This window comes from Symphalangus syndactylus, chromosome 14, assembly GCF_028878055.3.
Source record: "Symphalangus syndactylus isolate Jambi chromosome 14, NHGRI_mSymSyn1-v2.1_pri, whole genome shotgun sequence".
Taxonomy (NCBI): domain Eukaryota; kingdom Metazoa; phylum Chordata; class Mammalia; order Primates; family Hylobatidae; genus Symphalangus; species Symphalangus syndactylus.
The window spans coordinates 12671438-12685083 of NC_072436.2; the positions used below are offsets into that span (position 1 = coordinate 12671438).

Consider the following 13646-nt stretch of genomic DNA (forward strand, 5'->3'; position numbering starts at 1 on the left):
CTGACGGAGGTGGAAAGGAGGAATGCTGCCCTTCACACCTGATGGTCGTCTCTTCTCGGTAAAGTGGGGCAGTCACCTGGGGGAATGGGCAGGGTAGACTGGGGGCTTGAAGCAAGGAGGAAACATGACTGCTGCTGTGTGGAAGAACGTGGACCAGCCCGTGATGGACCCACAGAAGGGGACAGCCTGGTGCTTTGCTGTCTCTCTGTTCGGTGCCGGTTCATCAAGCGCCTTCCCCTGCTTCTGGGTTCGAGCCCACTGAGACTTTTCCCTGTTTACTTCCTGGCGTTATGAAGTCGTCTCTGGAAACTGGAATCATACTAAAAGTGTATTCCATTGACTGAAGGCATATTTCTTGATCTTAGTTTAAAACTGACGTTTCACGTTTCTTCTTCTAAAAAAGCAGGGGTGGGGGGGCGGTGCAAAGACTAAGTTAGTTATCTTTTCTGACTCTGCTCTTAATAGAAGACAGAACCCTCCTCCCACTTTCAAGGTGTTACGACTGAACTCAAGGTGCAGCTGGAGTGACACCCTCCTGCACAAGCGTCCGGTCAGCACTCCTTTCCCACCTCGAAGCCCCACCTGAACCCAGAGACACCACGAACAACAAAGATGGCTTGGGCAGATTTGGAGTTTATTTGCTGCAGTTCCTTGGCGCTAGTTTACAAGGCAAAACCAAACAAACAAAAACAATTAGAATAATTATAATTTCTTAAAAACCCTGTCAACAACTTTCAGTCATTTCTTTATATTTTTGTATTTTGACAAAACTTCTTTTAAACAAATACAAAATAATCTAAAAGGAGAAAAACTATACATAGATTATTTACACCTCTGATAAATAGACTAATACTGACCCAGGTGCCTCTCTGTCTAGGAAACACTTGAGAACCAGGCCAGGGCCCGGGCCAGCTGGACAGGCTCCAGCACCGGCCCAAACACGCCCAGACCTCGACAGGCACCACCTGGTTCTCCCACACAGAAAGTTCAGGTTTCCAGCCTGGACCCTCTTCTGTCACCCTCACAAGCTCTGGCACAAAAGTACCTAAAGCCATTCCCTCCAGGTAGGATCTACACAAAGTGGCGGGGAGGGAGGTGACAGACTGTCCCCCTCTATTCCTCCCACCACTCCTCTGCAAAAGCTATTTCCAGAGATGCTCGCCAACCCTAAAGGATCAGAGGAGCTGTGGCAACACGGCCCTGTGGAAACCCGCAGCTCCTCCACCTGCCTCCTCGGGGCCGCGCCCTGCACCACCCTGGTCCAGGGTCCTGTGGAGGGGCGGGGCGAGACGGCCAGACAGCCAGCCACCTGCTCTGCCTGGACTGGCAAGCTGGCCCTGGCGGAGTGACAGGAGCTGCCCTGAGAGTCCCTGAGAGAACGGCAGGAAAATGCTGCGTGTCATGGCTCCCTTCGTACTGTAATGAGGAGGGGCAGGGCCAGCTCACACAGTGCCTGCAGGGGAAGACAGAGATGCGAGAGGCAGCCCGGCCACACCCCTCACTCCAGTGCACCCTACAGAGCAGATGAAGGCCCGTCTTCCCCTCTAGGGGGCCCACCACAAAATGCATCCAGAGTAGTCCAGTTAGGGCTGGTTTTGAGGCAGAAAAAGCTGAAGCCCTACGGGGATCAGGGAAGTCCTACTCCTTCCTCTAGAACGAGGACTGGAGTCTGGGGAAGAGGAAGAAAACCCAAAATGAAACAGGCTATCCGGAACCTCTGTCCCGATAACCTTCCTCACAGTTTTGGTTATTAGGTATTTAGCTCAAGGAAAATGCTGACTTTCTACTTTAAAGCCCAACAAGAACTTGGATTCTGAAGGAGGAAAACAACGTAAGCGTCCAGTCAGTTCTCTCTTCTCCTCGGCGCTCCGCAGGCACTTGGGATGGAAAAGCATCCGCGGGAGCTGCCGGACTGCACGCTGCTGCCGACTGCACCCCTGGCCAGGGCAGGCCCCCGAGTCTGACTGTGTCGTCTGAGGCCCCACTGAGCCTCTGCCCTCTGCGTCCTCGATCTCACCTGTCTGTCTCGCCCAGACAAGCACCAGGCAGCGAGCTCCCACAGCACAGGAGAGGCAGGCCAGGCCCTGCCATGGGTCCAGGCTGATGCCCCTCGGCCACAGCCCCGGGTGCTCTTCTCCAGGGAGAAGCTCCCCAGAGCAGCCAGGGCAGAATGCACCTGAACAGCACTACGTTCTCTCTTAAAAAAAAAAAAAAAATAGATCTTTATAGTATGTGGCTTCTCTTCCTTTCCACCTTTTTCTCTTAACATATAATAATATATGGATACATGTATTTATGGTGCAGGGTTTGAAGGCTTCTTCACGGGGACAACCAAGAGGTAAACAGTTGGCTCCGAGCTCTGCTACCAGAACACTGAGCAGAGAAACTGGCCAGGAGGCTGCCCTGCCGACAAGAGCTCTGCCCTGTGAGAGAGGAGGGCTCTAGAGCCCATGCTGGACAGGTGGCCGGTCCTCTCTTCCCCAGTGATAACTGCCCACCCTTCTCCCACTTAGAAAAAATAGTAAAAGCTGAAGCTAGTCTCTAGGAATCCAGGGCGGGGCCTGGCAGAGGACGCTCTGCTCGGCAGCAGTGCATCCGTGGAGGTGCGGGAGAAGAGCGGGAGCTGCAAGGCCCCTGCAGACCAACGCCCTTGGCTGCATGCTCAGTGTCGCTTCATGGAGGAGACCTTCTTTTTCCGTGCTGCAAGCATTTCGTAGAAAGGGTCCCTGCTGATGGCTGCTCTGGAGCACAGAAAAGGGAGAAAACAGAGACGTGAGGGACAGAATCAGAAGAAACACACCCAGGCAGGGGCTTGCTTCTCAGGGGCCCCTCGTGCCCCACAACCCCTGTCCCACCCCACCATCACTGCAGAGGCCAAGTTAGTGTCCTCCACCCTTGCTGTGTCCACCCAGTGACCTAAGGTGACACACTTTGAAAGAGACACAGGAACACATGACAAGAAAATTTTGGGGTTTTCACCTCTTTCAACATCATAATCAATTCACATTTAGGAACAGAATCATGCCACATTCTTACAGCTATATTCCAATTCAGAGAAAAAAACTGGTGCTTGAGTTTCCATGATGACATCTGACTTTGCTTTGCAGCAGTGAGTGCCACATAATCAAGCTGTGTCACATGCAGTCCTCTGGCACGGGGTGTGTGATAGCTGGCATGGTAATGCAGTGGGGCCTTCCAAGCCCCCCACGTGCACCTGCTCAATAACTAAGGCTCCATGACTCTGCAGGCGGCACTGCCTGGCACGATGCTGCTGGTGGGGCACCATGGACAGACCGGCTGGACCTGGCTGGGTCTCCGGTGCACAGGGAGGGGGCCCGAGCTCATGCTTGTGCTACAGCCTCAAAGACAGCAGCACAGGCCGCGCCGCGGGCTGGAGCACCTGCAGTGGACGGGCAACACCACAACCCTATGTCTGCCATTCTCGACTTTCAAGCAAGTTATGGTCTGAAAGTTCTGACACTTAATTTCTTTCCAGGGAAGCCGTATCCTAAGTGATGATTTGTTCCAGAGCTCCTGACTGCAGGCAAGGCACTCACCCCTGCTAAGCGGTGGCACCAGCAGCTGCTATGGCTCTCCTGGGCTGACCCGGAACCTATTCACGAGAGACAGTGTGTCCATGGGAAAATGCTTCCGCAGCTCCCCGGCGAGTGCTAGGAACTGAAGAGCACTAGAAACATGTCCTGATGGGATCTCACCAGGAAGCGGTCTGACCACCCAAAGTGCTTTCACGAGGGAGTCTGGCGGCCGGAACACGTGCTTTCATTTTTGGAGGTGTTGGGGTGAATCTCCCTTGGCTTCCTGGGTAGGCCAACCCTTTTGGGTAAGCTGGGGGTTTCTGCAGAGAGGTGCGTGTGGCGCTGCCCTGTGTGCAGAGGCACAGTGTCAGGTGATGAGGGGGGCTGGGCTGCGGTCGGACACCAGGCCCCAGGCCTGGCCCTGCCTGCTGCTCCTCAACTCTCACTTCCTCACGTGCGAGCTGAAGATGCCCCACCTCCACCTCCCTGGGTTCCAGAGAGTCAAAAAGAGATCCCGTACTCGAAGAGCACATCTCAGCACCTGGCCGACACACTCAATGGCAGTCGCTGTTACCACTGACACGCAGTTCTACTGCTGTACCTCTGGGTACAGTGTGAAGAAAGTCCCGGCATTAGAGAACACACCTGATTCTACAGAACCGAATGCTGTGACAACCCGCATGGCAGGGGCACTAGAACTGAGGGTGCTGGGACCACCCGCACAGCAGGGGCACTAGAACTGAGGGTGCTGGGAACTCTAGGAAAAGCACTTCGTGAGAGGAAAACATGTCCTGAACTTGACTTTGAAAGCCTTTCTGGCAATACTGGGGAGGAGGCATCCACCAGCCAGATCATCTTCCTGCTCCTGTTGTCACCAATGTTTCCACTGGGAGAAGTATCTAGGGCCAAGGACAGCTGAGGCTGCATGGTGGTTACCAGTGCAGCTGCGTGAGTCACACTGCTCAGGTTTGAGGACCAGCTCCACCTCTGTGTGGTTTTGGACAACTCACTCAACTTTGCTGTGCCTCAGTGTCCTCATGTGTGAAATGGGGATAATCATCCTAATGGGCCCACCTCGCACTGGGTGCAAGGAGGTTTGAGGACGGCGTGCCTGCAGAGTGCCAAGAGGGTATCTGCAGATCCCCAGGCTGAGGCCAGCCCGCTCCGGGACAGAGCAGAGGAACCCAGCAAGCCCACAGGAGAACTTGGCACTCACGCTCATGAAAGGGTTGAATGATTCTAAATGTGACTTTGAAAAATGCTTAGTTTTTCTGACTATAGAAGTAAAAATCATATGAAAGACACATGTACAAAACCAGCCAAAACTTTTGAAAGACCAGTGAGGGGAGGACAGGGAACCCGCCAGCCAGCACAGTCAAAGCACACCACAATGCTACGCTGGGAGGCGCGGCGGAGCGGCAGGTGCATGAAGCGTGGCGGGGGAGCTGGGTACACTCTAAGGAGAGCACATGAAGTCAGTGGGGGCGACGCCAATGAATCCATAAATGGTGTCCGGACCATCAGCTATTCATTCGTGAGAACAAACTTACAACCCTTACTTCAAATCTTATATAAAAAATACATTTCATAATGATTCAATAAATTTTTTTTCAGTATGTTAAAAAAAGGATACAGGTCCCCCACAACAGTGCTGTTTTCTTCCCCAGAACACAGGGCTTGTGCCATTACTGGTAGGGGACTCTGAAAGCACCGTGGCGCCGTGTCTGCTCAATGGAGGGTGGGCTGGCCCCTGCTCAGGGCCACACTTCCCATGATGGCTGTCATGCCAGGGAAGCTGCCAAACCCCATGCCCACTACACGATCTCATTTAATCCTCAAAAGAGCCCCGTGAGGCAGAAATGACCTCTATCACACAGAAAAAGTAGGCTACCCACCTACCAGGCACTGCACTCAGAGAGACAGAGCGAGGACTCTTGGCACAGCATGACCTGGTGCCAAATTCATCCTCTCTCCAGCTGGTTCCTGTCTGTTTTCATTGCATGAATTTACTTTTGAGAGGATATATCATCTATTCCTTTCCCTCCATCATCACATCATCTCCATCTTCAGTCAGTTTTAAGGTATTTAGCCTCGGCCAAAACCTACACTGGTCTGAGTAGAAATACCAAAAGATAAAACAAAGGCTGGAGGATACTGCACTCCCTCGGGAACGGGGCTGTAGTCTGGGTGGGAGAAAGCCTGTCACACAGTACACAGAGGACTTACAGGGGCCTTGGCAGTCACCTGTGGGCACATTCTCCCTGTTTTCCAGGTGAAGTCACAGGCAGCTGAGGAATCTTTCTCAGGAAAACAGCTAGGTGAACTCTCATGGATGAAGCACCCAGGAGGGAGAGGACAAGGCTGTGCTCTTAGGAGAAAGGATCACTGAGGGAAGGCAAAGTCAGAATGCTCACTGCTGACCCTCGCACAGGGACTGGAGGGAGAGCCAGGCGGACCAAGTCCCAGAGAAGAACATTAAGCAAGAGAAGCCAACTGGCTTTAGAAAGCCATGTTTCCAGCTACTTGTCACATCAGGAAATTTCCAGCCCCGTGACAGACCTTACATGGCGTGGCCCAGTGGAGCCGACAGAGCCGAGAGCTAGGAGTCAGAGGCCTGGATTTGGGAGCTCCACTTCTCAGCTGTGGAACCCTGAGGAAGCTTCTCCCTCCTCCCGGACCTTGGATTACGGTATGTGACTTCCAGCAAATTTCTTAACCTCTATGGGCCTCAGTTTCCTCATCTGTAGCTAGGAAAATGGTGACTCACAGGATTCACAAATTACAGAACATGACTACTATCTCCTCTGAGCTGTCACTATGAGAATGAGAGCGGCTTCGTCAGACACGGAAAGACCAGTTGAGCAGATGGCATCTGTGCGGGTAGCTCACTCGCCTCTTCCTATTTTGGGTCTATGAGGACACGTGGGGAACCCAGATGGGACGTGCTCTCTTACATATGCTGTAATAGCCAAGAATCCAAAGGCCTCTTGGGAAATCGTCAGCTGAGAACCAGGACGAAGCTTCCCTAAGAACTTGGAGCACAGAAGAGATGCGGGCGGTATGTTTAACCACTAAGACGATCAACACCTGGTGAGGTGAGGGCCGCATCAGGTGCGCACTTCCCTTTCTCAGCAGTCACTTACTTAATGCACTTAATCCACTCCTCCTTCTCCTCGGGCGTCGGAGCTGAGATCCGGTAAACAGTGTGGTTCCCCTCCACCACCCGCCCGTCAGCCTCGGTCTTGCAGGCCTTGATAACTTGGTCTTTATTGTCGGGGATATAAAGCTCAAAGCAGTTCTGAGAATCAAAACAGAGAGGGAGAGAGTGGAGAAAAGGAAGCTGTTAACTGAGAAATATGCTGATTTCTTTCCCCAAAGCCCCTTTATTCTGACCTTCACAAAATACAAGGAATACATACTTTCCTGTGGAAAAGTGAAGCCTAGAAGTGGAATTCTGGAGGCTGTAAATTGTATATCAATAAGTCTCGTTTGCAAACATATCGGCCTGATATAAGTTAGCTCCACTTCCAATGCATGTAAAATATGGAGAGAACTGCAGGTTACTTAAGACTTTTTAAAGTCAAGCCAGTAATATCATGATAGTCCAAAACAAAGGAAAAATAAATGGAAGGCGTCCCAAGGTTATAAACTACATAGCCCACTCATGCGTGCTTGCCGCTGCCATCGCAGGAGGGGCAACTTCTACACCTCATGTGACATTCACTAAGTGAAACGATAAAGCAGACGGATGGCACAGGAAGAGGTGATTTTGAGTCTCATCTTTGGCTTGAGCAATATAATAAAAAATTAGACTAAATAAAAGCCTGATCGCTCTTTTCAGTTTTTTGGTTTTGAGTTTTTTAAAAAAAATCTTTGAAATGCCCATCCCCTCTCTCCCCTCAAAATATCTCAGCAAAAATACTCACTGGTTTTTTGGAGTCCTCCACTTCCCGGATACTCAGATTCTCTAAAGGGATGATTCCACGGGGCTCCTTATCCTACAGAACAGTTGAAGAGAGGAAGTTTAAGATCACAGTTTAAGGACACACACTGTCAGATTCCCCGTGGGCAACTCATCTGAACTCTCCTGCCTTCTCCCAGGACATGAAGTTCACAAATCAGCCTGAGAGAACTCCTTACATTCTAAACAAGAATAACGCCAAAAATGTCTGAGGATCGTCAATATAACTGCAAGTCCTCTGCAAGTAGAAAGCCCAGAAGATTCAACAGACACCGTGAGAGTGTGGCCGGCAATGACCTGGGCACGGTCCTCAAGCAGGGAGTGTGCGGGCCCCTTTCCCCTAGAAAGAACCTTTCCCTCTTCCCTTTGCCTGGCTCTCCCACTCACCTCCAAAGCCTCAGTTCTGGGGCAACAACTCCAGGAAGCCTTTCCTACTTTCACCCTAGTGCCCCTGATGCTTGGGACTGCAGCTATGGGTCAGACCATTAACCACTCACTGCCTCTGTCCATCGCCCCACCGCCAGACAGTGCAATCCTCAGAGACACCACCATCTTGACAACTCCACCTGGATTTCCAAAGCCACCTCGACTCCTGTCCAGAACAGAGCTGCACTCACCAACTAGTCCCGTCTCATCTGCAGAGGGCACGGCACTGCAGACACTTCCAGCACACGTCTGACAGCAGCTTCACAGTCCCCTGATATCCAGCCAACCCATGGCCAAGTCCTAGCACTGTTAAAGTCTTTATATTTGGCCAGGAGAATGGTGTGAACCCGAGAGATGGAGCTTGCAGTGAGCTCAGATAGCACCACTGGACTCCAACCTGGGCGACAGAACAAGACTCCGTCTCAAAAAAAAAAACAAACAAACAAAAAAAACCAACCAGTTCTATGAGTTCTCTAAAAGCGAAAAAGAGTCTTTCAGCCATTTCCCCACCCCAGGTAGCAACTATTTCCAACTTCTTCAAGTCAACCTGCTTGGTCTTTACCTCTGCATCTCACACATCTCCAAAATACCGTATTAGAACTGCTGCCTTTTGAGTGCTTGATTTTAGGTGTTACCTACAGGAGAGGACTGAGCTCCTCCTCTTACCCAGGCATATTCATACCCGCCGTCCTCCTCAAATAACGATCTGGTCATCTGAGGTAGGGCTATATAGTGTCTTCATTAACACCATGTTTCTCTTCTGACCTGTGCCATATAGTGAACTTCCTAATTTTTTCCTTCCCGAAAAGCTTCCTTCCCCACTGAAACCAAAATTATGGAGGGTGGAGAAGTGGGTTGTTCCTTTGATTTTTATTTCTGTGACCTTACCACCAAAACCAATTGCAAATGGTTAACCTCTTATCAAAATCTCCTTGCTAATGCTAATTTGTATCAGGCATCCTATTAATTTTCCTTTCTTGAAGTAATCCTTCCTGGAGCCTCTGAAACCTGTTCCAGTCTGGACTGGTTGCCTTGACACTTGGTAAATTGCTTCATCCTTAAGCTCAGCACTCTCCATTCCAGAGCACTCTTCCCTCCACTCTTGAAACAAGAGGTTTCAAGATCTCTGGTTTCCTACAACCAAGGCCTTTGTCCTCCACCAGCATCCTGAGAAAGGGTGTGTGGGTGGTAACATTTCTGAGATCTCACTTGGCTAAGAATGTTTCTATTTGACCCTCACACCTGGCTGCTATCTGGCTGGGCCTAACAATCTAGGCTGGACGTGACCCTCCTCCAAGACTGGGAAGCCCAGCATTCCTGCCTTCAGCATTCAATATCACCCCGTACAAAGCTGTTCTGGTTGCTGGTGCTTTGCACATGACTGCCGTCCTCTGTGTCCTCGGTGCTATGAGGCCCCTAAGGAGGCAGCCTTGGCATGCATTCATTTTCAGTCATCATGCAGGGTATTCAGTAAGCCTTCCAACCTGGAAACACATCCGTCATTTGGGGGAGGTTTTTAAAAATTATTTTGTCAAGGGTTACCTCCTCTTCGTTTTCTCAGCTTCTCTGGAACATGCTAGACCTCCTGGACTAGTTCTTCTTTGGAAAATAAGTCTTTCCTTTATTATTTTCCCTCTGCCTTTTTATTCTTTCTGGGAGACTTTCTTAATGCTTTTCTTCCAACTTTTCCATTGAGTTTTCACTTCTACCATGCTTTGAATTTCCAGGAGGATTTTTTTTTATTATTTTTGTTCCGTGGCGTCATACAGGATCCTGTTCTTGTTTCGCAGCTGTGATGTCACCTGAGATGGCCGAGAGTCTCTTTAGAGCGGCAGACCCTTCTTCTTCCTGGACCCCCCACCGTCTCATCCAAGTTGCTCTTTGGCTGTTCGGCTGCTTTGGTCTCTACCTACTCTCAGCTGGCAGGAATTCCTCAGGTATCTGGGACTCCCTGGTTGTCCCATTTGAAGAGTGGAAGACTAAGAGCTGACTGGGACCCGAAGCCTGTGGACTGTGGCCATCTACGAGGGCCCTCTCACTAGGCTGTCTGCTGGGGAATCTGACTAAATATCTTCACGCATCTCTTCTTGGGCAGAGAAGCTTCCCACTGTGTGCAAGCTACAGACCTGGCTACCTGTGGTTCCTAGAGCTGAGTGAGGGGAAGCCGGGGGTGGGAGAAGTCCTCGGCATTCGAGAAGGGTGCATTTACCCCACACTCCTGTCTGGGGAAAATGCCCCTGCCTTCAACTAGGCCTAGGGTCCCTCATCCATAAACGCTTGGTGTCAGTCTCTCCTGTGAGCGAGTGCTCAGACTTCTGCCTGGGGGGTGGAGACAGGCCCTCAGGAGCATGAGGTGAGGGCGACAGCTGGTCTGTTTCCTAAACAGTTCTCAGCCAATTCTGCTTCTGGTTTTTACCCTCCCCATTCTCACTTCTAGGGTTTCACTGGTGCCTGCACCTTTTGAGGATTCCGCTGGGTTAACTGGGTTGAGGCATCACCAGGCGAGCAGGTGGGTGGTCTAAGAGTAATCACACTTTGAAACTCAATAAGTATGTGACATAATGTATACTCTGACTGGTGAGGCCTGTGGCATCCGGGTTACACGTGCGTGATGCACGTTCTCGATGGAAAATGATTTTAAACCAAAATGATTTACACCCATGGTCTTCAGCCTGGGAGTGGGGACCAAGTTATAAGAAGACCCTCCTGGTCACCGGGAGAACCCACTGGGGATTCTGGTATCTTTCCTGGCCCCGCCTCTTTCCTGCTCCATCCTGCAGAGCGTGGCCCTCCTCGCTCTTCTTAGCACACTCATCCTGCCACTTGAGAACTGGCTTGAGTGAGCCAGCATCGCAGACAGGTGCTCACGCTATCCCTCAGTGCTGGAGTGAAAGACAGAATGAGAACCACTGATGGAAACAACTGAACGTTAAGTTCCTGGGCAGCAATGTAAAATCCCAAACATTAAAAAGGCCCCAGTCTAGAACTTCAAGTGGACTCTGGCAGCCCTAAGAATAGGCAGGCTGCACCCCTCACTGATGACTTGTGCGTGCCCAATAACCACTCACTTCCCTCGTGAAGAGGCAAATAACCGAGGCCAACATGTTTGGCTTTTTAAATTTGTCTTTAAGAACAATCACTGTTGTTGTAAAAATATGAATTGCTTATTATAAAGAACTAAATATTGTAGAAAAGAATACAGGTGAAAGGTTTAAAAATACTCCAAATCCAATCACTCCTAAATTATCATTGCTGACATTAGGTGAAGATATTTTGTGTGTGTACAGAGAGTGGGAGAGAAACAGGTTTTATGAAAATGGGATATTTCAAGTGGTATTATTTTCATAAAACACATTCTATTTTAATTGTTTAGAATTTAACTGGGAAAAAAGGAAGCAGAAACTGAAGAAGTGTTGAACTTCAAAGTAAATGTTTCTTTACCACAAGAGTTCCTGAAATAACCTTATTCAAGTTAAGACAAAGAAGTTTATGAAAACATTAAGAGGTTTGACCCGGCGCGGTGGCTCACGCCTGTAATCCCAGCACTTTGGGAGGCTGAGGCGGGCGGATCACGAGGTCAGGAGTTTGAGACCAGCCTGACCAACATGGTGAAACCCCATCTCTACTAAAAATACAAAAATTAGCCGCATGTGGTGGCACGTGCCTGTAATCCCAGCTACTCAGGAGGATGAGGCAGGAGAATCTCTTAAACCTGGGAGGCAGAGGTTGCAGTGAGCCACTGCAAGATCACGACACTGCACTCCAGCCTAGGCGACAGAGCAAGACTCTGTCTCAAAAAAAAAAAAAAAAGAGGTTTTACTCATTCTTTTAAAAAAATACAACATGCTTCCATTTTAACAATATTTCTTGACTCCGCATTTTAAAAAGTACAAAATCTTCTAACTCTTCACATCGTTCCTCCTCCCACCTCCTGATTTTTATTGATTATTTCACTTTTACATCGCCCAGGTTTATAACATTCACGGTCTATCCTGCAGCCACAATTTCTGGTTAATTAGTATTCGTTTTATATTTAAGCATATTTTAGTATTAGCTCTATATTTAAGTTTATTTAGCTATTACTTCTATATGAGGTATATTTAGCTATTAGTTCTATACTTAAGTATATTTTGGTATTAGTTCCATACTTAAGTATATTTTCGTATTCTGTACTTAAGCATATTTCAGTATTAGTTGTATACTGAAGTATTAGTTATGTATTTAAATGAATAGTTCAGTGCTCACTACCAGTCTTTTACTTCCCGGGGCCTTTCTTGTGATTCATTCTCTTACTTGCTGGATGTTACTGTCAAGCAATTTTTTTTCAAGAAGGGTTCCAAAGTGCCGCATTTCACATGTTTTCTTCAGGAGAGTGCGGCCAGCTGTGCTTTACTTAAACGACAATGTGGCTGGATAAAGGGTCTTGGGTCATTCTTCTCTTCGAAACTGTGCAGACCTTGATACTTTAACTTCTGGCACTAAAAGCTGCTGGAGATGATCTGCTTTTTCCAACAGAATGACCAGACACTTGGCTCCGAGTTCAGTGGTCTAAAGGGGCCAGGCTTTGGAGCTACCCTTTCTGTAACAAAGTTTCCTGAAATACGGTGTCTTCTTTGATTTGCAGATTCAGGGCTTTTTCCTTTTTCTCAGGGAAATAACCTCATGCCACACTGTATCTTTGATTCTGCAGGCACCAATTACTCTGGTATTACTGGGATCGTCTTCTGTTCTCTGCACCTGCTAGCTTTCCTCTCATTGTTTTAATACTTGTCTTTTTCAGATATAATCTCTGTGACTGGCTCAAGCATTTAAGACATTATATTTATAGGACATGACTATATTTTCAGCTAATTTGTTCCACTCCTTCAAGTTTTAACTTATCTGTCAATAAATAAGTTATAATTCTATGATTATATCATTAATGGTTGCATTGTAAGTATATGCTATTGCTTGGGTTCTCACTTGTTTGAAGACGGAAACCTTGGTTTTCTGGCCTTCCAGCTGGCTCTGGTAAATCTGTGAGTGACCCCTGGTTCTCCTCCCGTGAATCTCTGATCTGCTTGTGTCCCCCTAACCACTTACCCTGACCTGTGGTGGGCGGCCAGGTGTTCTGCATTCTAGCATATTATGCAGTCTCGTAAGAGAATGGTGAGTGGTGGGAGAGCTCATCTAAGATACTCCCTGAGTTCTGGTCTTTCCTCTGGGACTGTAAGTATCCAACGTCAAGGTTTGCTCCATCTATCTAGGCAGCAGTCCCCAGCCTTTTTGGTACCAGGGACTGGTTTCGTGGAAGACAATTTTTCCATGGACCAAAGCAGGGGGGGGAAGATGGTTCGGGATGATTCGAGCACATTACATTTTTTTAAATAAATAAATAATTAATTAATTTTTATTTTTTGAGGCACAGTTTCGCTTTTGTTGCCCAGGCTGGAGTGCAATGGCGCGATCTTGGCTCACCGCAACCTCCGCCTCCCGGGTTCAAGCGATTCTCCTGCCACAGCCTCCCTGGTAGCTGGGATTACAGGCATGTGCCATCACACTTGGCTAATTTTTTATTTTTAGTAGAGATGGGGTTTCTCCATGTTGGTCAGACTGGTCTCGAACTCCCAACCTCAGGTGATCCACCTGCCTCGGCCTCCCAAACTGCTGGGATTACAGGCGTGAGCCACCGCGCCCAGCCTACGTTACATTTATTGTACACTTTATTTCTATTGTTATTACAC

General features: G+C 48.9%; 1 protein-coding gene across 5 annotated transcripts in view; it reads right to left on the minus strand.

Moving 5' to 3' along the window:
• Positions 1–613: 613 nt before the first annotated feature.
• CYTH1 (cytohesin 1) overlaps positions 614–13646 on the minus strand; it is a 116863-nt gene continuing 103830 nt past the window's right edge. For 4 of the 5 annotated variants that reach the window (XM_055243045.2, XM_055243043.2, XM_055243044.1 and 1 more), the window contains 3 exons: positions 7463–7534; positions 6680–6834; positions 614–2741 (listed from right to left, as the gene is read on the minus strand). In XM_055243045.2, coding sequence (XP_055099020.1) covers positions 2663–2741; positions 6680–6834; positions 7463–7534 — 306 coding nt within the window. In that variant the 3' untranslated portion in view covers positions 614–2662. Of the gene's footprint in view, positions 2742–3557; positions 3614–6679; positions 6835–7462; positions 7535–13646 lie in introns of all 5 variants that reach the window. The other variant, XM_063617360.1, reaches the window with a different exon arrangement.